Raw genomic sequence first — 25,582 nt, 5'->3', positions numbered from 1 at the left:
TCTTAAAACAATTTTGACTTCTGGTTTGTATTTGTGAGTTCCTGATCAGATCAGCACTCTGCCTTGGAGAAAGTGACAGGGACAGGACCCATATACAAGCTCAAAGAGGCATTGTCATCTGTGAACAGTAAAGCTAACAATCAGATGCAGTACATACAGCACACAGACACACTGATCGCACTGCCAGCTCACTGCCACTTAAAGTTTTGGGTTTGACAAGTTTTTCATTGGGATCCTAACAGCAGGAATCTTGCCTGATTTCAATACTGCCAAACCCTGGCCAAGCTTGACCAACTGCGCAACACAGCTTATAGAAACCGATTCCTGGACAGTTTTAATAATTGTGACAAGGTATTTAAAGAATATAAGGCTTCTACCTGAAATCCAAGCAGAGGCTGTCATTGGTTGAACCACATTAGAGGCTTTTACTTTTTCTAATGTGAGGTAAAGGTTAGAGAATGAGGACAAGACCTGTGATGATGATTGGTATTATCCCTACTACTACAACCTCTAGAACTCTGGTAATATTAATTAATGTACACATTACTAGTACAATAATATTAATCACTGCATGACTTCATAACAATAACATGCAGAGGATTCATTAAAATGTATCGATTTGTCGATCGATGTAGGTTTTGCTTGTTAGTGATTAGGGAGCCTTGATGGACAGATAAGAGCATTGTAATCATTATACAGTACATGATGATCAAAGCCAGGAGAAACAGTAATGAAAAACACCAAGGTCAGCAATTCATGCCTCTCAACCTGTCACTTGAACCGCTACGCTGACAGCATGAAGTACCACGTCTGTCTTGTTAACTTAAACAATTTTTTACAAGCCTCAAGGGCATTCATTCTTTTTGAAATCTCATTTGATATTATAAGCTTGATTTATTCCTTTAGTTTAACAGTTTCTTGAACATTAGGACAACGAGGAATTTCAAAAACATATGGTCAAGGGACTCTCAGAAAAGACTGTTATGCTGAGTCTATGCTGCATAAAGTCTCAGAAATCCCAAACTAGTTGAGCAGGTTATTATCCATTGATTCCCAAAAGTCACAGACAGGAAAACTTTTGTTCTCTTATTTTAGCTCATTCATCATGTCATCCATATTTTTGTGACCAGATTTAAGTTGTTTGCTCACATGTAATTTTTACGAGAAAAATCAAACAAAACTTCCATAGTTCCCTTTCCTCATGTGTAATATACTGTATAACACATTGTCAGCTTCCAGTCAGCTTCTTGAACATAAAGAAAACGAAAGAGCTAATAGTGGACTTTCGGAGACACAGGCCACACACTCACAGCCCACTCAGTATTGATGGAACGGAAGTGGAAACAGTCACCAGCTTTAGGTTTTTGGGAATTCACATCTCTAAAGATCTAACCTGGACTGTGAACACTGACTCTATCATGAAGAAGGCTCAGCAGCGCCTTTATTTCTTGAGGTGCCTCAAGCGATGGGGGATGCCAATACATGTGTTGGTGAACTTCTGCCGCTGCACCATCGAGAGCATCCTCACCAACGGGATCACCGTGTGGTATGGCAACACCTCTTTGCGAGAAAGAAAGGCACTGCAGAGAATGGTCAATATGGCCCAGAAGATCATCGGCTGCGGTCTCACCGAGATTAAACAGCTCTATGAGGACCGCTGCCGTGGTAGAATTCTGGCCATCACAGAGGACAGTCACCACCCCGGGCATGAGCTCTTCACCCCACTGCCCTCAGGCAAGAGATATAAGAGCATACGGACACTTACCACTAGATTCTTCAATAGCTTCTATCCACAAGCAGTGAGATTGGCGAACACATTTAGCCATTCCCCTCGGACCACACCTACACCGTCACCATCTACCTCATTATGATTTCTTATTTATTGCACATCTCCAGTCATTGTTTACACGTCTGTATTGTTTACATTCAAACTGTCTACATGTTTACTTGTACATTGTCTACTGTTTGTATATTGTCTTGATGCACTGTTTTCACTTTGTTTTGATTTTTACAGTTTTCTTACAATCGAGAGACTTTCTGTAAGTAAGAATTCCATTGTACCAGTACCGGTTACATATGGCAATAAAGTTCAAGTTCAAGTAGGCAACCAGGTCAAATAGGACCTTTGAGGTCAGTTCTAAGAGCTGGTGTCTGATTTTGGAAAGTATGGGTCACAAATATCTCTTTTCACATATTTCATAATGTAATTCTCAATAACATACCTGGGACATAACTGGGTTCTTCACATTTCTGAGCTACAGTACGTGCCACATCAAAATTAAATATCTCTTTATTCTACTTAATTAGAAGATAATTAAGGGAAATGTAGTCATAGGATATCCATTCATTATATAACCACTTCATCCAACTCAGCATTGTGGGGGAACCAGAGCCTACACTCACACTCACAATCACACCAGGGCCAGTTTTCCCAGGTGTCAATTAACCTGTTTGTACATCTTTGGATTGTGTGAGGGCACCAGAGCACCCAGAGTAAACCCACATGAACACAAGGAGAACATACTGTACAAGCAATCTCAGGATTTGAAACTAGGGCCCCAGCTCTGCAAGGCGGCAAAGCTAATCACTGTGCTACCATGTTGGCTGCCATTGGATATTTCAGAATAAATTCTGTTTTGCCTAATGGCTGAGATAGTTTGTAAAACACCATTGCTTCTTAGCATTTATTAATAACTAATTAATCTTAATTTTATGTCATTCTTTTTATTAAAAATATCTTGAAATCCTTTCACTATTGTTATTTTATTTATTCATTGTTTAACCATCACTGTCACGTTCATGATGTGTGATACTCATATGTTGTTGCTTGAATCAAGCTGTGCTTACCTGATAGAATTCATACTTCTTGGGTGAGAAACCCTGTTCCAGATAAGTGTGACCACTCAATTTACTGTATGCATAATAAATACCTGTCATGGTATTGACTTATTGAACTACAGACGAGAGCTACTCCAGGTTCTACCCTCAGTACCACCGGCCCCTCCGGCTCCTGCTGGGGAACCCAGTCTACCTGGAGGTGCGACTGATGAATGCTCCAGACCCCGACCTGGTGCTCATGGTGCTGCTGGTGCACTACTGCATTGCCCACCCCCGTTCTGGTCAGGCTGTCTGGGTGCTGCTCTATGATGGCTGCCCCAATCCTCTGGACTATGGCCTCAATATCCATGACGTCAATATCCATGTGATGCCGTTGCTCAGCAGAAAAAACAGCACAAATATGAGGGGCAGTTGTTCACTGCAAAGCTAACAGGAGGTCAAGCTCACAAACACTGAAACACTAAAGACATGTTATATACAATAACATCACTTATATTTTTGTGTTGTTTAAAAATGTACTGTACTATACTTTTACTGCACCAAGTGGTATTAGAAAATAAGCACAGACTATAAAGACATATACCTCTATGGTAGGCCCAAATACTAAGAAAGACAAAAATATTTTCTCTGTTTTCAGATATTCTGTTTTAATAGATACAGTACACTTCAAGTTATTATGAAAGTGACATTGAACCAAATCCATATTACAAAATTAATTTATTTATGCACAAGGCATGAGAGCTTGACACCTTAAAGAAAGAGAAATATCCTTTACCATCAGGCAAGTAGTATAAGCGTTTGTCTATTGAAGAAATGCTAATTCATCAAAATGTGATAATTACTGTACTGTACCTTTAGTGCACAAGTATGAGCAGAAGAATTGTACTGTAAATGACGTAAATAGCAATGGCATAAAGAAGGAAATGTTTTTATTCCCCACAAACTGATTAAAAACAAATTTAAAATATTTTTGGTCAGTATAGTTAGCTATTCATTTCTGAGTTATCTGTGGATGTAGGTTTGTTAGATCTCGCACTGAAAGTACTAAAAGAACAAGTATGGTCCCACTCTCTTTCCGTGTCTTTCAAAAGTAACACTTTAGAGCAGAAAAATCCATTTATAAATTCTTTATAACATGTGTAATGTTGTAACAGCATGAAAATTACAATTAACTACTACTTTAGCTTTTATTACTTGCATATTTATTAACAAAAGTCAGATTGTTCACATACTGGATATATGATATAGATGTCTTCTTCTGTGTTATTACTGGGAAAACCAACAATTTGTTTGGAATACAGTATATTAAAAAGAAGAAGAAAAAGCTCTCAAAATACTGTTTTTGTCAATTTTGTAAATTACAAAAGCTCCTAGCCTGAAGATAAAATGGCATAAATGTATCATGTATCATAAATGTATAAATGTATCAGCATACACTGTGACAAAAAACAAGAATTTTTTTTTACTATTGTGCCCTATTGTGAGGCAAAAATCCTTTTTAGAACAATAACATTTTGTCAATACTTCTCTAATAATTGTGGAAAAACTTCTACATTTGCTTTGTGTTTCAGTATGGGGTGAACTCCCCAGATGAGATGCACTGAAATGAAAGCTACACTGTATAAACAGGCGCTTCTGTTGTATGGCTCAGAAAGCCTTCATTCTTTGAGTAGAAATGACATTTCCAGCACTGAGTCAGATAATCCCATCCCACCGCCTACAGTACACAGTAAATATAAGGATGTACCATTCCAGCTGCTCATCTGAAAAATTTGCCAAATATGCTATGTATGTTTATCACAAAGACCAAAAAGGAACTGCTAATTCACCCTGAATGAGCAGATGATTTATAGCTAAAAATGTATAGGATACAGGTATATTTTATTGCAAAATCATCCATTCTATTTGTATTATTGCATGTTATAATCTTTTGAACAAAATATTATTTTTCCATATTTCACAGCAAGATTAGAAAAGGAGTCATTCTCCCAAATTACCACTAGTACTGTTAAAGGATAATAAAAAAATTATGTACTGTAACTGTCACCCTAGAGCCATTTTTTTAAATTAATACAAGAGCCAAAGGATTGTGTCTCTGTAATATATTAATAATGGGGAAAAATTAAGATGCAGGTATGCATTTGTATAATAGAGTCTTGAAAAACATCAGGTCCAGCTATTGAGCCTATAAGTAGCTTTCAATTGCCTTGATGTTTCAAAATATAATTTTAAAAATCTGTAACTAATAATAAAGTTATACTGGCAGTTATCTGCCCACCACCACAAAGCTATTACTGTAACTGGAAATACACTCTTCTCATGTATGCCTGTAAAATTCAGAACAAAACAAACAGAACATTGCAAGCCTACAGTATGTACAATATAAAAGTAGGGAAATATGTAGCCAGAAATTTCTCAGGTTTGAAGATTGGATTTGCACTGTGTCATGCGTTAATATGATTAAAACACATTAAGACACAAGGATTGTGTTTGCCAACTTTTATTTAATTGCTACAATATTTCTCACTTTTTTTCATACGCTAATTATGTTCCCACCCTTTGGCTTCTGTTTGCTAAATAGCAGCTTTTGCCAGATGTCTAATTAGTTTCGTTTTTGTGCTGCAAGTCAAATTTAATTTTCTGTCATCAGTGTCACGGCATCACTGAGAAAAAAAAAATGTTCAGTAGTAGATAAAATCAGCTGCAAGCAGATTAGGAAACCACTATTTCTGTGCATAAAACATCTTCAATTTAATGAGAATCAGTTTTCATTTCCTATTATAAACCACCCCAGAACCTACAGTAAATGCTAACCCTTTCAATTGCTTTGGCTGTCTCTTTCAGTAAACTCCATGCTCAAATGTGCTTAAATCAGCTTATTGTGAAAGATCCCAACTCTTGTGGCAATGTGTCTCAGGAGCTTCACGCACGATACTTTGAATTTTGACATTGAATAAGCCCCCTCCAGAAGTATGATTGTGGTCATGGGTCCCTCTCCAGGAACTCCAATCTTTTGTGGATAGTCTTTCTTTTTACTGGATCTACAGAGCAGACTTAATTTCTTAGTCTGTCATCTCGCTTTCGTTTCCTGAATCACATGTCTATGTTCTGCCATTTTTTTTAATGAATGCCTGTGATATTGTTTAGATGTAAGTCATCTCCTTCTTGTTTATTTTCTTTCTGTGGTCTAGATTCAGATCTCACTTTAGTCCTTTTAGTAATGTAAATATATATTTGTGTTACACCATTGAATATTAAAATAAATAATAGATAATAAACACAGAAGTATAGAAGATCTGCTGTAAAGACATTCGTATCTTACTTTACATTTACTGTAGTTATATTTAATTATGTGATTAAAAATAATTTTGCCTTAGCGAAAACAGTATATTATAATGCAGCATACATACAGTATTATGCACATTTAAACAACTCACCGATATATATATAGACAGAAATTATATTACTTCCTAACAGTTAAGATAAACATTTCTAATAATACCTAATTATAGTTAATAGAAATGTTCTGTATTTATATTTTGCTATATTTTTTAGGAAACATAGGGTACCCTAATTATATTTCTGTATAATCTGTTCTGTTTTCTAATATAAATTTAGTATTCTAGAGTTCTAGTATTTAGTATTCTTATACAACTTATTGTGAATTTTGATGGTGCTTACTATCAGAAGATACTATTTTTATTTGCTCAGATAGTCAGATAGATAGGGTCAAACATTCTGATTCTCCCCAGTGAAGGCTTTTCACTTCATGCAGGTTTGTTTTGAAGCATCCTTTTTAATGTTTAGCATCAAAGTGAGTGTCTTGGAAAGTCAGTGTTGTGATGCATTGTGTATGAAAGCTACAATATAAAAAAATGATAAGGAATAACAGTAGGATGTAAAAGACCATTTTGATTTTGATTTTTAATGTACAGTATATTGTCACAGGAAAATATGCTAGCTGAGGGTGGTGTCACTGTAAAAAAAGGTGCTTATCTTTAAAGGCATTAGTAACACTTGAACAGTTCAAGGAAAAGTGTTTTTACAAAAGGAAACAGAACTGGAAAACAGCAACAGTGCACTGCAATATGTTACAGAGAAAGAGAAGCAATTACAGAGGAAATGAAGGGCATTCTGCTCTGTCTAGAAATTCACTGGGTGATGAAACTGGAAGTACAACTGAGCACAGAACCCAGGAAACGATCATGTGAAAAATGTAAATTGTAAATTTAGTTGTAAATTACCATATATCTGATAGAACAATTTTAAGTATTCTATTTAGATACTGTACATGTCTGTAAAGCCTGCAATATATATATACTGTATGTACAGTATCGTTCTGCATAAGAGTGGAATATGCAGATTATAATGAGCACCAACACATAATTTAAGAAAAAAAAGCTCAACATTCCATTTTTGTGACAAAATCTCTGAAAACCCTAGAATTATTTAAAAAGTTGGCAATTGCTTTGCATAAACACATAACAAAATAGTTTAATACCAGATGGCCCTGTACTGTATTGCCAAGTTGAAGCTACTGTATGATCTTCATTGTGAAATAAAATAGTATATTTATTATCACTTTCCTTCTTAAGTACTTAGCTTTCTAAACTTCTAAACTAAGTTGCAACTGAAATCAAATTTTCCACCTTCCAGCTAAGACCATCATCAAATTCAGAAAGGGGTCATTTGATGGCAGTTTGAGTCTTGCCAGAAACTATTCACTGAGAAGGAGTACAGACCGCCCCGCTATAATGCTTGTTTTAAGACTGTAAATTGGATATAATGCAATTTAGTTTTTTACTGCCACTATTTTTTCCAAAATGAACGTGAGGCTGTGGTAATGCAATGAAGTCTAAGGTAACTAAATATTACTTACATAATATTTTTTTTACCTGTACGTTCTTCTTTTTTTAGTTCTTCATCCTTTTTTTGTCTTTTCTTTTTCACTATTTACAACATTCTTGTGTCTGAAAAGGTGGAAAGGTATATTATGAACAGTATATATTGTACAGTATATATTACAACCAGCGCCACCCTCCAAAAAATGAGGCGGCACTGTAGGTGTTACAGACCCAAGAGCTAGGGCACGACAGTCCAGAGGGAGCGGCCAGGTCACTTCACCTTGGATGGAGAGAACAGGCTTGACACAACACAGCGCCAGCCTGAAGCGAAACTGTCCACTGAAGTCCGCCGAACAGACTCTAGGAGCAAGCACCACTGCGGTGTCATTCTTATCAACTTCGGATTGGATTCCTGCAGCTGGGCTCCTGGGAAATGGGGGCCACAGGGGATGCTGGAAATCCAGCTGGAGTAACCTGGGGTGCAGACAGGTGGACCGAGAGCAGAGCAAAAACAGGGACTCGAGAGTGTAGGACAGGGATGAGCCACCAAAGTCCAGAGCTGTGCTTAATCCAGTAGGCATCTCAGCAGAGAGGGGTCCACTTCCGGACTGGGCACGAAACTCCAGTTCGAGGCAATCGGACCGGAAGGCACCAGGACCCGACAGCTTCAAGTCACATGTCCTCGGGGGGGGTCTCCTCCACAGATTAGGCCAGGTGTGTGCCGTTAGTGTGGTCTCCTCCTGGGAAGCGGCTGGAAGAGGACTGAACCGGATTCCGTCCGGACTGAGTCATTGGAGACATCTGTTGAGGTTGGATCCCCTCTCTCAGCGGTTGGCAGAGCTCCCAGGCGGAGCCCTAGAAAACTGGAAATGAGGAACAAGAAGGCCTACGCTTGGACACAACGTGGGGTAGAGTTGTCATTGCTGGATCGCAAATGAGAGACAGCAAAGGATTTAAATAGCCTCAGAGCACCTGCTACTTTGAGAGATTTCACCAAATCCGAGTGCTCTGTATTAGTTGGCACCTCGGAGATCTGGAGGCGTGATCACCGGCCACTGCAGCTTCTATACACTCCATTATAGAGCGAGGTGGACGTTGTGCCTCCCTGCTGATCCAGGCAGGGCGAGTGTACCATATGTATTGTATTTTTTTGTGTTTTACATGTACACTTTTGGTTGACTGAAAAGCTGGTGTTAGTTATTTCTTTTTATTAGAGCAGACTTCTTGTAGTTCTTCTTTAGTAAGAAAACATACCGTTTTATATTACTTTCATATAATCCCAGAAAATCTTGCTTCATGATTCATTTTCATGGTGTTCACATATGGACTATGAGGTGCCCATTCCATATATATATTTGTAACTATTGCCAGTGTTGACTACAACTGTCATATTTCTTTACCATACAGTACAGTATTTCAGCGGTAATGTATTTTCTTCCTGGAAAAAGATACCACCACATATATGTTTGCTTTTACATTTATTTCTATTCTGTTTATTCTCACAGGTTGTTCAGTTTTGTGAGCCCCATAACCGAACCCATGTTTTGCACTGTCAACATTCATTTGCATTGCTCTCTAGTTTTCTTCATTTAGACTGCTGTTTCTTGCATCTGGTTATTACAAAACTGGATTAATCAGCCTAGAATTTGTTTTCATTCTTCTTTCGCCCAGTTTAAGTGATGTGAGGCAATGTTTTTTAATTTATTTTTTTAATTTTTCCAACTCTTCCATGTAATCCTACTGTAACGAACAGTTCTTTGGACCCTATGCGGACGACACAATCCAGAATAGTGAGGAAGGAATACACTAGGGAAAAGTCATGCAGGAACAGGGATGAACAGGGGGGCATGTCCATATGGTGCTAGTGATCCGGGGAGGTGTGGCCAAGGCGAACAGTCCAGAATAAATCCAAAAGGGGAAATCCAAAAACGAAAGCAAAAGGTCCAAGGCTGAGAAATCCGTCCAAACAGGAGATTAAAATCAGGTGCCAGGACGGGACCGGCGGGGGGAACAAGGACAGGAGCAGGAAGTTAAAAACATGACGGAGCCAGGTCCCGGGCTCGCACGATATGGAAATCAGATGCAGAGCCACGAGTAAGGTACGCGCCTGGCTTATAAAGGCGAACTGAACCGGAGAGAAACAAGGAACAGGTGGCGGGAGTGATGCAAATGAAGAAGGGCTGGAGCGCCCTTAAGAGGAGGGGTTTGTGATCGTGACACCTACTTTTATAATGCATTCCACATACACAACATTTAGTGATACTAAAATTCTAGTTTGGAACCATTCCATTTGCAATTTGGCATTCAGATGTTCTTTCTTTTGTAAATTGCGAAATATTGGTGAGAAGTACAGTATAGTTATGTTTGTTGATTTGTGGAGATCTTCTTGATGTTTCCTTGGCTCTATTATGCCCAGTGTTAACATATTTCTTCCATGTCCATCATGCACAGGTGTAGGAAATCTTTAGCATCTTAACAATTTTTCCAGATTTTTGGACCTAAATAAACCATGTCATAATTTTTTCGGATATTATTCTTGCTTAGTTGATTATCCTTGTAATGCCTGTATACTGTAGATTAGTTTCAAAATTCCTTCACAAAATAAAGAATGCCTCCTAGGAAAAGAGGTACAGTAAAGGTAAAATAATTGTGTCATACAGTACTTATCATTCTTTAACTTTTATTTGTAGAAAAGATAAAGTTTATGATCAATATAATCTATCATCTTAGACACAAACTTACACTATTAACCATAAAGGTGTTGTGTAGTCTTGGTTTTAAAATTCAAATATTTTCCTCAGTGAAACACTGCAAAATGATGTTAAATATTAGATGTTTACCTGTGGATCATATCAGCAGAAGTCAGCACAATTTGACTTGGGCCGCATAATGAGTTTTCTGGAATCACAAGGAACTGTTAAAATCTGCCACAGAATAGCAGCCATAGACTTGCTATGTGACAGTCACAATGTTCAGCTTTGATTACCGTCTACAGTCAAGTTAGGAAATTTCAGTGAATGTAATTGAAATATTCTTCTGCATAAATGTTTCTTTGTTCTTCCCTGTGTACTTTAACAGCATGAAACCTTTTAGGATGCTTTTGCTTGCACAAGATTTACATAAACTTCCCTGTTCATCAAGGAACTCTATGTACTGTAATTGTTATTTCTTTGACACTTATCTATCTGAGTACACTTGAAATCATAGAAAAACATTGCCTCTCTTTGAAGGTCTCTAGCTGTTAAAATTCTTGACATCCTGGAGGGATGAAAATATATTCTTATGGTCTAAGACATTACACATTTCTTAAGTCAAGCATGCATCATATGTGATAAAACCAAAAAACTGGCTACTTGTGATACATCAGTAATACATCAGATTTTAAACCTCTCTCCCTTAGCAGCCTGTGAAAGATAATTAGTGTTTCATATACTTAAGAAAAGTAATAGATGAACATTTAAACTTTACATAAGAAATGCAGTACCAAATGCATTTTTAAGAAGGCTATTTCTTATTTTTTATCAGGAAACTAAAACGGGAGAGTCAATACATTTTCAAGAGGGTTTATAGAATGGTAGTAGAAAGCATCCTTATTTTTGGTCTCACAGTTTGGTACAGTAGCCTGAGTACTAAAGATTAAAGGGAAATTAGCCAGAATTCTTTAGTAAGTAAAATAATTGGTCAACCACAGAAACCGCTGAAAGAGTTGTATTAGATTATTGTATTGCAGTTCAAATGAAAGCTCAATTTATCCTTGACAACCCCTCCAAACCTGCAGTATTCATTCCCATTTCCAGCTGCCATCTTTAAGGAGGTGTTTTAAACCACGTATTGCCAAGAAATCTGTATACAATAATTATTTGGTTCCCTGTGCAATAGGTATGTTAAACACAGCTAAGTGACTATTTCCAGAATGGAGCGATTAGATTATGTATAATTGTAGTGTAATATGGGCAAAGAAATATGTGTATTCTTGCATGTCTGGAAGCATTGTTTGTTTTAACAAATTTATTTTATGTTGTGTTATTTGTTTTTGTAGTTTTTATGGTGACACTAAAGACAAAAGTCCACCCTTTTAAATGGACAATAAAGTTATATCTTATTTTAAGTTACGGTGGAATTACACACTAAACGAAAAGGGTTATCAAAATGTTGTTTAAGGTAACTGTTAAATAATAATGTAAAGTACATGATTAAGACGGGTGATTTCCATATTATGGAGGCATTTAGAAATGTTGATGAGAAAATCTAAAATAAACATGAGGTTCTCTGTTTTTTAGGTTAAAAAGAATGAGTTCATTGATTTTCTCAGCTGAACATTTCCTTGCGTCCCAAAAAGATTCTACACACCCCAAAAAACAAACAAACCTAAATGCAGCTAAATTTAGAATTTCAATTATATTTTACAGACTATATTACATTTATTAGGTCACTCTTTGTTTTGTATCCGATTGTCTTTGCTGAGCTTGCAAACATATTACCCAAATGATTAAAATACAGTTTAAACTGTAGCATTAATATTATTATTTTAAAAAATCTGATCTACTGCTCTTACTGTATGTCGTACATTTTATTAACTAAACTTGACAAACTTCCCAAAGCCTGCCGGTTTGCTCATCCTCTTATCAGTACTGTATCTTCACAAGTTTCAGTTCCATACTTGTTGGTTAGATGTACTCTCTAGTACACAAATAGTGCACAAATTACAATGCAATAAAGCAAAAGACTGTTTGATCCCAAAACTGTTCTAACAAAAAAACACATAACTAGATTGCTAATGCAATATTGATGTACATCCTTCTAACTTTTCCTCCAATTCTTTGTTTGTGTTTTATTCAGGTGGCTATTATTGCTGGGAATTTCGATCTGGCTGAAATTATTAAAAATCACAAAGAAACTGATGTTGGTAAGTGCAGTGTTATATCCAATATAATTCTCTGTTCTACCAGTTATAGATGTCTAGTGAGATAAGCTTTTGTTTCCTTACTAGTAAAGATTTTAAAAATATTTCAGGGAACAAAGGAAGGACATACTTGCAGTGACTCTTAATTGGTTCACATCACACCTCGAAATTGTACCACAGGAAGGAATGCATTTTTCCTTTAGGTGACTGGAAAAATATGAAGAAAATTATTTGAAATACCACTAAAACACCCAGTAATAATAACTGAACTAGTGAAGAACAATTATCTGAATATATATGAATGATCAGCACATTTTCTTGTAACTCAAATTATTTTTTTAGGATGTTTTTGTTCAAGTGAGGTTACACTTCCTAACCCTCACTGACTCCCCTCTCTACCCAATGTTGCATGTATACATAGCTAGAGACTGCGACTCTCTGATATGGTCTTTCTTCCTGAGAAAGACCATGAAGTTTCTGGAGCAGATGGCTGCTGGTATACAGTACATGGTGGCTTGGGAAAATTAGCTATCAATTTAAAGATGATCTCTTCAATGTGAGTAAGCATTTCCAAGGAACCCAACCACATAGGAATTTAAAATCAACTCATCAAGCTTTTGGGAAGTACACTGGTAATTTTTTAGAATTTAAAGTTATTTTCCTGTGTAATTAAAGGTAGGTTATATATCCAACCCTAGGCTGATGCTGAATTCACAAATGTAAAATAATACATTTGGATAATCACAATGGATCCAGTGAAATACTGCATGTGACTTATAAAACTATATTTAGTACTGAATTGAGTTAAGTTTTTTTTTGACTCTGTGGACCTTCCTCATTGTAAGGCTTTGTACTATATTGTCAAGGTGTCTTTAATGAGCCAGGCTCTAGTTTCTGTACTTCCAGAGATACCAGACGTCTCAAAGAAAACTCATGATCCGAAAAACAATAATCCTAACTTGCTGTATAGAGGGGACATGATGGCTGACGACTGAAGCCAAAGTTGCAGCACTCTTCTCATACCATCCATCAATCCATTCTCTAATCACTTTATTCAAATTCAGGGTTGCAGGGGACATGAAGCCTATCCTGGCAAGCAACGGGTGCAAGTCAGAATACACCTGCACACCTGTCCATCGCAGAGCACACATAGACACAGATACACACACCAGGGCCATTTTTCCAGAAGCAAACTAACCTATCAGTTCTGTATGTCTTTGGACTGTGGAAGGAAACCCACAAGAATATGAGGCAAACAAACAAACTCCATGCAGATAGCACACCAGGTCTGGAATTGAACCCGAGGGGGCCCTAGCAAGGCAGCAATACTAACCACTGAGCCACTGTGCCGCCACTCTTTCCATACATTTCTTGCAAATGAATTCTGTAAGGGAAATGCTTTATTTTTTTGAGAACATGAAAAACTATGTACAGTATGCAAGCAAATACAAGAATGCAAGCTTACACTTTCTCTGCAAGTATGCAGCAGAATACAATAAGTATTCTATTACAAAGAAGTATTATTGTATGCTTGGCCCGTACCATCATAAACTTATTTAATGCCACAGCATAAGACATACTGTATAGGGAGTAATATACTGAATGTTACACATATAGTATACGTTCAACTAAGGTTTAACATGCTAATAGTATCAGTAATAATCTTGATGCATAATAAATCAAGTGAAATACAATTAATTGCCAATGCTAATTTTTCATATGTCTATTTGAATCCAAGATGTAAGTTCTAACTCGTTTTTCAGTCTCCCTAAAATGTGAACCACAGATAATCCCTGGTAATTATCATCTTATTTTTAACTCTGTTTGAAAGAATGTGTGTTTAAAAATATTTTACTTATGCAATGTAAATATCAAGATGTTAGTGAGCGACCTTTGATTGATTGGTTAATTGATTGCTTGATTACAACAGAGTCCTTTGCAAATGTTTACCTAATAAAACTGATTTCTGTTTCAGTCAAGCACACCAGATGTGTGAAGAGAGGATAGTTTTACAATAAAGCACATCAACTAGAGTTTTTTGTCAGAGCAATTTCTAGACCGTTTGTCTTGGGGTGAGAATTTAGAGAGAAAGATTTTGCTGAGCTCTATATATTTCATATTTGGTTTCGAAGGAAGCCAGTCCTCTTTAAACAATTTTAATTTTGATGTAAGTGATATAAGGAAGGATAATAGGTATTTTACTCTGAAAATTATTCAATCCCCCCACCCCTGTTTACATCCTGAGACTAGTTTTCTGTCAAAACAGTCTCATAAACACAGCATGAATTATATTTAATTTCTCTGCTGTGTACAGGCTTTAAGTTTTCATTGAAGCTGAAATGTGTAGAGGATGCATACAGGAGAATATTAAAACCCTTATATTTATATAACAACTTAAAATGGTTGTTATGTAACAAACAATGAACCATTTGCAATATGTCTGAGCTCAGAAATACATAACTGTATATAAAATAGAATGATAAATTGCTATATGTTGAAATTCAGAGGAGCAAAGTAAAAATAGGCAAGCCATTCTAAAATTTCTAGAATAAAGCTCTTGTGATTAGTAGCACATTAACCAGATAAAATGAATAAAATTACTAAAAACAGATTGACGTTTTGCATAAACCGAATGCAGAATTACCTTCTGCTTTTTTCCTGTGGAGTTTGTTCCTTACACAGCTCTCCTTTTCATCCTAAGATCAGAATTCATGAAAAATTAAATGGACAAAGGAAGATATTGCACAGTAATAGTCATAGACAAGATGCTTTATCTTTCTGGATTTACCTAATAATAATTTTTTTAAATACCCAGGCTTCCTTGAATTCTCTAAATATCAAATATTACTGGTACTAAATACCATCCATGACTTCATAAATACACTCACAAGAGCAGTTGAACTTCAGTATAATTTCACGTTGTAGAAAAAGAAGAGACAGATACTCTGTCGAGTCACTTAGTTACCAATTACAGTACAGTAGTGGCACACAATACCCACAGTACCTAGGCTCAGTCTGCTTTTAGAGTAATGTATTTACTCCTTACATATTATGTCTGCTTTTCTTAATTATTAAATTTTAAATGAAAAGTGTTTATTTTTCTTATTGGGTGGCATGTTGGTGCAGTGCTTAGCATTACTAAGACATACTGTACTGGTACAGTAGGTTAATTGGCTTCTGGGAAAAGTGACCCTAGTGAGAGTATGTGTTTGTCTTCCCTGCGATACACTGGCGTCCTGTCCAGAGTGTATTCTGACTTGTACCCATTGCTTGCAGAAAGATGCTCTGGTTCCCCCATGACACTGTATTGGATAAAGCAGTTAGAAAATGGATGAATGTGTGTATAAAACAGAAATCTGAAAAATACAATCTGAACACTGAAAAATGCAATCTACATTTACAAATTATTTTCTGTTTTTTTGCAATACAAAGCTTAGGTATTTCATACCATCGAATGAATGTGATTCAACAGTAAATAATTCAAGAATGAAACATCAACATGTGTGTACTTAAACTTCACTTCCGGGTTTGGTATATGGTTAAGTCACACTTTTCTTCTGAGATGTTTCCCTTTTGAAGGATTTGGGGTATCCGTTATATTTCCACCAACTTTTTGCTCTAAGTCCAAATATTGCATTTAGTGTAATCTCTGAAAACAGGAAGCACTTGAAATGATAATCAGATCAATATGTACAATGCTGTATATCTTAAGACCTAGACAAACTAACTCAGAGGGATCTAGGGCTTCATAGACTCAGCTTAAGAGTTGCTTCCTTGTGAGTTATTCTGTTCATACATTTCAGGATAGTGAAATCATGATTACATTTCTAGTTCTGTGTAATAAGATAATCTAGACTAATTTAAGTAACACTGAGTAAAACTCTAACATGAACTCAAAGTTTTTGTCTTAGTTTTTATTGCAGTATTAGAGTAGTACTTTACAATTACAGTACATTAAATATACTTTCTGATACAGATGTTTACAAAGAAAGTGGAATATGGTAATACTACAAGCTATATAAATATATTATATTATATATATTATATTCTATAATATATTATATTTAGATCCTCAAATATTGTTATTAATTTCTTTAGTTATGTGATTCCGAACTAATATTCCCTATTAAGCAGATTCTAAAAAGTACATTTTTTACTGCAATAATGACAGGAAGTATTCATAGAAACAGATAAAACATTATAGCTTTCTTAAAATATATAAACTAAATATAGTCAGAACAAGCACATCAAAATGTTTCCAAAATAACCACAGTATGTGACAGTAAAGACTTTGATGTATAAAACGTTTATGAAGAAAGTGGAATACTGTTGTGTATTTTTAAAATTTCAGCTACCACTACCAGCCATATACAGTATGTGTAATATATTTATATTCCTAAATTAATATAGTTTATGATGTTCAGCTCCTGTTATTGTTTTGCTAAGCTACCAAAATTTCCCTTTAGTTGTAAAATTCCATATTAATATTCCATATTAAGTGGATTTAAACATTTATAATCGAGAAATTAAATGAAGCAATCGTTTACTTCTAATACACCACAAGTGCTGTCTATCGAATATCTTTGGCCAGTGAGTTACACACTGCAAAGCAACGCAATGCAACACGTGAGTTTTGCCTTTTTAGGAAGAAATACCGTGCATTCTGTGTGGCTACATCGGTATGTGACAATTCCTTGATGCTTTATATGTACAATATTCTTTATTAACACTGTAATGGTCTTCCGTTAAGGTTATTGATTTGTTCCAAAGAATAATTTTAACTTAAACAATGTTTAAAATTAGAACTCCTTACAGACTGAAATAATGTAATGAATTATTGGCTAATAAATGGGTCATGCTAACAAAAGCATTAGTGTATCTCAGAGCCATGTGTTTTCTTGTTATTAGGAAACAGTTTTCAATGTTACAGAACCAAGAAATAATTCATGCTATGCATGATTTCTTGTAACAAAAGCATGTTTTCAGAGACAAAATGTGCAATGTACATTGCCAATTGCTTATGAAGATGAAGGCAAAAATAAAACATGGAACATATTTTGGAAGACTAACTTATTACTGAAATTAGTGGATTATAATATTTTGGAAATTATGTTAATGGCCTCTAAAGATACATTCAACAATGAAATAAAAAAGTAAATCTCTGACTGCTTGCAGTAATTCATTGTAAATGTGTTTACAATAACTTTATAGCATAGTGTATCTGAGTAACATGATTTTGAGAGATACTGTAGCATAATATCAATTGTTTATTTTGCGTAAATGTAACTTCAAAGCTTAGCTATCAATCTGAAAAAACAGCTAAACCTTATATGGTTGGCCCTCAGGCAAACAGGGTTAAATCTCTAAATATGTTTTTTATTGGGTAATGTTATTTGTGATTTTTTAACCTAGTTTTAATATATCCACCTTGGTTGTTTTAGAGTTAATGTCTGAATCCAGGTGGTTCTTTTGTTGTTGCTGTTGGCAATCACTGTGCAACCATCTAGGACTTAAAGTAGGCATTTCTGTTTCTGAAGGCCTGGTGTATATTCTTGTTTTCATTCCATCTTAGCTCTTAGCAACCTAAATTAGTTCATTTTATATAATGCCTTTAAAGGTGGCTTCTCAAAGCACTTTACAGAACAGCAACAACAGTACAAAATACACAAGATATACAGTACACAATGAATATACTGTACACAGTAAATACAATGAAGATATACACAATGGTAAATTGGCAGGAGCAAAGGGGTATGTAACAGAACCAGTTAAGTAAAGACCATTCTAAAGAAGAAGGTTTTCAGTCTAGATCTGAAAGAGTTTAGGGAAGGTGACTCTCTGATGTCCTTCGGGATAGAGTTCCAGACCTTTAGGGCATAACAGGAGAAGACCCTGTCACCTATAGAGTGTAGACAGGCTTATAGGACAGATAGGAAGAGTGAAAGTTGCGAGATGGGGAGTGAGACAATAGTAGCTCCGGCAGGTACTGAAGTGCCAAGCCATGCAGAACCTTATAGGTGAGCATGAGGATTTTGAAGTCAACACAAAACCTGACAGGAAGCCAGTGTAAGGACTCCAGGTTAGAAGTAATGTGATCACTAGAAAACCTCCAGACACACCAGACCTCCACGACCAGGACTAAAGAAAGTAGTATTATGATCAACTAGAAATAAATATGCCTGGCTGATTGGCAACATAAACATTTTTTGCTTAGCATTACTGAGTGCAGGAACAGTAGCAGAGAGTCAAACTGTAGCCATATGGTGCAGCTTTGCAGAAGATGAATCATAATGTTTCAGATGTGGAGCTTGTTTTTGGCTTTGCTTTTTTGGCTGTCCCTCAGGAATAATAAATTCTGAGGGATGGTTTTATTCACTTTCATTTAATAAAAATGTTTAAGATAAAGTTGCCTAATTGTAGTGCTTCCAGCATTGCAGTTACGTTATGTACGGTATCTATAATAAGTAACTATACAGAGATATCACTGTGATATACAAATCAAGAAAACAAAAACTTTTCCTGGTGTTTATTATTCTAAAGATATTTCAGGAGTGTTATTTTTTTGTCTGAAAAACACATCTTCTACCTACAGACATGTTTAGTGAACAGCTTTAGGGCTGATGAAAGGATCAAAGCTTCCCTTATCAAACACTGAGGACAGTGAAATTTTACAGAGTATCTTGGATGTTATCAAACCTGTGAGTGCAGTGGCGGATACAAAACAATACTAAGTCCTTTTTGTCTATAATATTTATAATCTTTTATAAGCTGTTGTAAGAAACTGTCAGAAGTTCTTATCGAGCTGAGACACATATAATCCATATTTCATATTATAGATGGAAAGATATTCCAGGTTTGGTAAACAAAAGAAAGGGTATGTGACTTCAGTATTCCAGTTTCTCTGTGGATTTACTTAAGTGTTAAATGGCAAAATACAGTTGAAAATAACTTTTACTTTTAGATTGCATGGTTAATTCTGACAAGTTCTGTTATAATAAAAGTTATAATAAATATAAAATTATAAAAAAGATCTGAAATAATAATGCAAACAAAATACTATTAAAACTAGTGTTTTTTTAAAGATTTTGTTCTACTATTGTATTTTCAAAAAAATGTTTTATCTTTTTAGTGCTTAAAATTTCCATTAAATTATAACCGGGTATGGCTGCATTAGAATTCTTGCCAATTACAGATGCTCTCAGGAACCATGTGTTAAAATCATTTACTTTATTTTCTCCTGTTTGTACATTCTTGATTCACCATTTAAAACCTTATTTGGAGTATTAAAGGCTCCTGCAAAACCTAAACATCTCTACACATCTCTACACATTAGTCGAACCTGAATGTAACCTTACTAAGTTACTTACTGACACCAAATAACACAGATGGTAATGTACAGGTGGAGTGTAACTGCAGGGTCTGTGAATATTCACATGCTTCTGGATAGTTTTCAAGTACTGTACTGTATATATCCATTCCGCACTATTTTGAAGCTGCATTGTTTTTCTCATATAATTCATATAATTTGTTTGATTTATTCTTTGTTTTAGTTTCAGTTATAATGTGTTCTCAGTCATTGTTTGAAAAATAATAAGATTTTTTGCTTTCCTTACCTTATAGCCTCTCATTCCTACAAATACTGTAAAAACAATCACTACCGAAAATGTAATCAAAATGAGCATGTCAAAATGTTTCCTTAATAACCACAAATGACCAACTTAAAGAATTAAATACAGATGTTTACAAAGAAAAGTTAAGTAATTACTAGTTAAGTAATTACATATTAATATTCCATATTAAGTGGATTAAAAATTATTTTAATAAAATATTATTACAGCTTTTGTTGAAGGAAGTTAATGTTTTTACTAACATCTAATGCACCACAAGTGCCACTTATAGATCGTCTTTGGCCACTAAATCACACATTCAAACTATACCACAGCATAGCGAAGCAAAGTGCAGCTAGTTCACCACAGCACTGAGCTCTAATGTGCATTCTGAATGGCTGCATCTTACGAACAAGAGGAACCTATTCAACCTGTCTAGAATGTTTGCGTGCTAGTAAGTAAACAATTCAGGAATCGTATCCAGCCACTTCATGAAAGAGCTGAATAGTTTGTTCCTTGCTCATAAAATCCAAGACGACAAAAAGAGATGAGCTGGGAGGGAGAGGGATCTAGGGCTTCATAGACAGTTCTTCTCAGAGCCATATTGATCTGGCTAACATGCCTGTGGAATTCAGCAACCCATATGGTAGCTTGAGAAGATACAGCAAAGGATATGCTGTACCAAGTGAGTTCACAGGTTCAATGGTGTAGAAGGGAGTTCCTGATGAACAGGAACAGAATGGCCTGCTTTAGCAGGGCAGACTGGAGGTGTCAGATGGAAATGTGGCCTCAGTGTTTGAAAGAAGTAAAAGGGAGAGAATTTCCTAAGTGAGACTTAAAGGGCAAGTAAAAGTAAGAAATAACGAACAATAACAAATTAGCAAGGTACAGTACCACAGAGTAAATCATACCACATACCTTTATGCTTAGTGGAAAAGGGTATTTTGTGAGAACCACAGAAAGAAAGCTGGGTGTTACAGACTAAGTCAGAATAGATACTCCTTTGCCTGGTGTTGTAAAAGACATTCTGTAGGAAGAACTAATGTGTTAAAGATAAAAAAGTGTGACAAATTAAAAAGGGAGAGTACTGTGTGTGCAAGAGAGATAACAACTTGAGGAAAAGTGTTTTGAGAATACTGGAGAGAAAAAAGATACATTATTTTTCCAGAAAGAGACTCTGGAATGGGGTGTTGTATTGTACTGTACAGTATATAGGATCATTGATATGTAGGTTTAGGCAAAACAAACAAATCATAATCCCAATCAGAGAGAATCATAAGGCAAAAGGAAAGTGTTATTTTATTTACAGTTTGTAGGTAACATACTCAAAAACAAACCAAGCAAAACCAAAAGCCTGAGTTCAACTTTGGATTTCTGCTTAGATTTCAGCACACTCCACTGTACAGAACAGCTGAGCAGCTAAGCTGCTTGCCAGCTCCAAACCAATGTTAATTTATTAAAGCTCACATGTCTACAATACCGTTCACTTTCGACAGGGTAAGAGACAGCAAAAAGAAACAGGTCCTGAAAAAAGTTCATGCTCAGTTAGTACAGTCTAGCCATAGAAACTTTGTGACACAGGCAGACCTGCATGCCCAGAGAGGACAGGCTGTGTTTTCAATTGCAGCAGGGAGAAGCAGAGACAGTGATGACTTTCTGCTGCACTGTGAGAAATACAAACAATTCTAATCCCAGAATTCCCACACCTGCCAAAATCCAAACAGCTTCTGATTCTACTAGGGATAGCTCAGTAGAACTCAACAGAACTAGCATCCCAGTATTTGATCTCCTGTCACAGCTTGAGAAACACAGAATGAGCCTGTTTCACAATAATGTTTATAAGATGTACTGTATGTACTGTAAATGTCCAATAATATGTTTGTACTGTAAATGTCTGTAAATGTGTGTTAAATATGTGTACATCTGTGTTTATTGTATCTGCTCTGGCATCACTGCAATTCATTGGTCATTCCAATAAATCTCTTTGAATTTGAATTTGATAGGCTGAGGATTAGCATTCTCACACTAAGAAAAGGTGGGCCTGGTGAGTACCAGGATGGTCCAAGAGCTCCAATTTGCTGTTGTCAACTGGAGAAACCATTTATTAATTCTCAACCTGATTGGTTGTGATGAGCGCCATACATAAAAGATTTTTGGGGATACATTTTGGGTGGAAGTCAGATACATACAATTCAAGGAAATTTTAATTATTATGCATTTGTATTACCTCATTATTTTAATAACCATTTTTAAATCGTTGATGTGTACTGTATTACATTAAGTTACACATCATAGTCTATATACTTTTTTTTTTCCTGGAGTCAGGACGGTATTTAAATTCTTCAAATCTGTTAATTTGTTTTGTGGTACAAAACAAACAAACCATTTCATCAGTTGGATTAGAATCCATCATATTTGGACTGGATCATATACTGTAGCTACCTGAAAACATAGAACCCAAAGATCTACAATTGAATTTATTAAAATGCAACATCTGAACATCATGAGAAGTTACAAAAATCCAGAACAAAAGCTTATTTACATCAGTGAAATTAACAAAGTGTTCAGTTTGGTGACACACTAAATATGCACACAGATACAAATGCTTTTTTTAATACAAAAGTATTTATTTTTATGGGTGTTCATGTAATATGCAATAATTTGAATAATTACCTTGTCTAGTATTTACATCTTATATTGTTTTGTACTGACTAAATTGTTTTATAACCTTTTGTTTTTTCATGTTTGCTTATTGTCAAGTGCTATGTATTAGGGTATACTGTATATGATTTACCAAGCTCCTATTTTGTGTAGTTTATGTATTTGCAATGGTAAAAAGTTCAGTTTCTAACAAGTTACCAAATTATTTCAGAACCATAGCTCTGAATGTTTCTATAGCCTTTTTTCCTGGGCTCTACAGAATGCTTCGAAAGTCTGACTAATTAGCTCAGAGAAAATGCACTACCTTTTGGCAGTGGGAGAGGTGTCATTCCTCTGAGTATTTACAGTCTGAGGACTGAGGAAGGATACCTAATCAGTTCCTCTTCTTTGGAGCAAAACAATCTGATGCTGTAGGTTAGCTTGTATATTGACACTTTTCCTTGGAACTCCTCTATTTGTTTTACAATAGAATCACAATGTGTGTGCAATAAGAGGTTGTGTTTGTAAAACAGTGCTCTGTTTTCATCCAAAAGATTTTTTAACAAGCCCTGATAAATAAGTATTGGTTTGGCAGGATAAGCATTAACTTGATTTTTTAAATCATATTGTTACGCTGCTCTGCCTTCCAGAAAAGTAAGAAGCTGCAAGACGTGACTTAACACATATTTGCTTTTTTGTGTTAGTAGCATATACCCAACCAATGATGATCAGTCATCTATACTTGAATGGTTTTGCTCATTCTTAATCCCTTAAAATGTCACATAATTCCATTTACATTTCCTCTAACTTGTAAATACCACTCTCACAAGAATCTTGTGAAACTTAAATGTCTTAATCATGGTTTCTCCAGCCTAACAAAATGCCTCTCAGGGCAGTTCAAAAGGTTCTGTACAACTCAGCAAACCCTGGCCAAATTCTGAACCTGTGGGCAGTTTATTCATTCACCTTGTCAAAAGAAGGATGATACAGAATATTCATATTATAGTCCTACAGTATAATGTTATCTAGAGCGTAAGAATATAAAAGAAGTTACAAACTCAACCATGACATCTGTCTTTGTATACTGTAGTAGGTAGCTTGCAGTATATTGATCTGACAATCTCACCCAGACTTTTTGTCCTTTGAAAGATCCAAGTGGATCAATGTCGAAAATAAGGTTGGGCAGCTTGTTACAGACACCAGCCATGATATAAGAGTATGTCCTATTTTAATTTCTAAATACTCTTAATTTGGGCCTTTCTTGATTTTCTCTTCATCTGTGAGTTGAAGTAGTGTTAAAGGTCAAATACCCAGAACAAGGTATAATATAATATTCTGCCATGATATGTTTTTTTTAAAACATAGCTGAACTGCCATTCAATAGCAGATTTTGAGCTGTTCAACTACTGCTTACAAAAGCCTTATGCTTATCATCTATAATAATAATAATAATAATAATAATAATAATAATTGCTTGCACTTATATAGCGCTTTTCTGGACACTCCACTCAAAGCGCTTTACAGGTAATGGGGACTCCCCTCCTCCACCACCACCAATGTGCAGCATCCACCTGGATGATGCGATGGCAGCCATAGTGCGCCAGAGCGCTCACCACACACCAGCTATCAGTGGGGAGGAGAGCAGAGTAATGAAGCCAATCTATGTTAGATGTTTGTCCAAATTCACTGCTAAAACCTGTTGCTGCAGGACTCAGTATTAGATTGATTGAAATTACTGGCAACAAGCAGGGCTTAAAGGAAAGCACAGGACTTGTTTTTTACAGACAATGTGTTTTGCTTGACAAGCTATTTGCTAATGGGTTTTATACCAGTTTGATTACACATGAAAATTAAGCAAGTAAATACAAAATAGCAGGTTGTTCTCAACCTTACATAGTACATTAAAGCTATTAACCCTGAGTCTGTGGTCTTGCTATAAATTCTACAGCTTATATTTCTCTGAATCTTGCATCTAGGTTTTCAGGAATCCTCTTCTAGCAGGTGGTGAATTACAGATGTGATAGGTGTAGTGTTTATGGACATTGAAACATCTAACTTTCAAGTCAAGAGTAGAATTACTCCAATGTATCTAGCAAACCAATGCATTGACTCATGACTATTTTCTATTATTTAAATGACTGCAGTCCACTGGTTGAAACTTATTGTTACCATCTCTTCTGTGGCAAGTTCATATTAATAATGGCAGTTGCATATTAAGGTTGGAAATATTTAACTTAACCATTGTTCAATAAAAATATTTGGATCTGGATGTCTTTCCTTCTGGTACAGCATGTCTCAACCACTGAGTCAAAGACCAAGCAAAGATGAATGATCCCAGTTTGCTAAATGAAGAATGTAATATACATCGTGTCAGGGGGTCAATGTCCTGTTGGGTATACAGTATGTCGGACAGGTTAAGAATGAACATTCTGCTAGTTAGCTGTAAATTTAAAAAAGACTTTTGCTTATTTTTAGGATATGAAAATATCCTAATAGGCTAGATGTCTTAAGAAGGCCAGGTCCATTCTCAAGGACCCCAGTCATCCCAGTCACAAACTGTTTTCTCTCCTACCATCCGGTAAACGGTACCAAAGCATTCGGTCAAAGTCCAACAGATTATGGAACAGCGTCTACCTCCAGGCAATAAGACTGCTAAACAGCCAACCTGCAACTCCTTTAGTAAATCACCCGTAATGGCTACATGGAAATACAGTTTTCATTGTATTCAGCATAGTGCACTACTTGGACAT

The 25,582-nt window shown here is 35.8% G+C and overlaps 1 protein-coding gene across 1 annotated transcript in view; it reads left to right on the top strand.

Moving 5' to 3' along the window:
* The window catches only part of shank3a (SH3 and multiple ankyrin repeat domains 3a), a 476,554-nt gene that overhangs the window by 201,267 nt on the left and 249,705 nt on the right, over positions 1 to 25,582 (top strand). The window contains exon 9 of the mRNA XM_088922585.1: positions 12,522 to 12,588. Within this exon, the coding sequence (XP_088778711.1) occupies positions 12,522 to 12,588 (67 nt within the window). The remainder of the gene's footprint in view (positions 1 to 12,521; positions 12,589 to 25,582) is intronic.

This window comes from Atractosteus spatula, chromosome 8 (genome assembly GCF_055471065.1).
Source record: "Atractosteus spatula isolate fAtrSpa1 chromosome 8, fAtrSpa1.hap1, whole genome shotgun sequence".
Taxonomy (NCBI): Eukaryota; Metazoa; Chordata; class Actinopteri; order Semionotiformes; family Lepisosteidae; genus Atractosteus; species Atractosteus spatula.
Note: the sequence above shows the minus strand (reverse complement) of the source record. Positions and strands in the feature narration are given on the sequence as shown.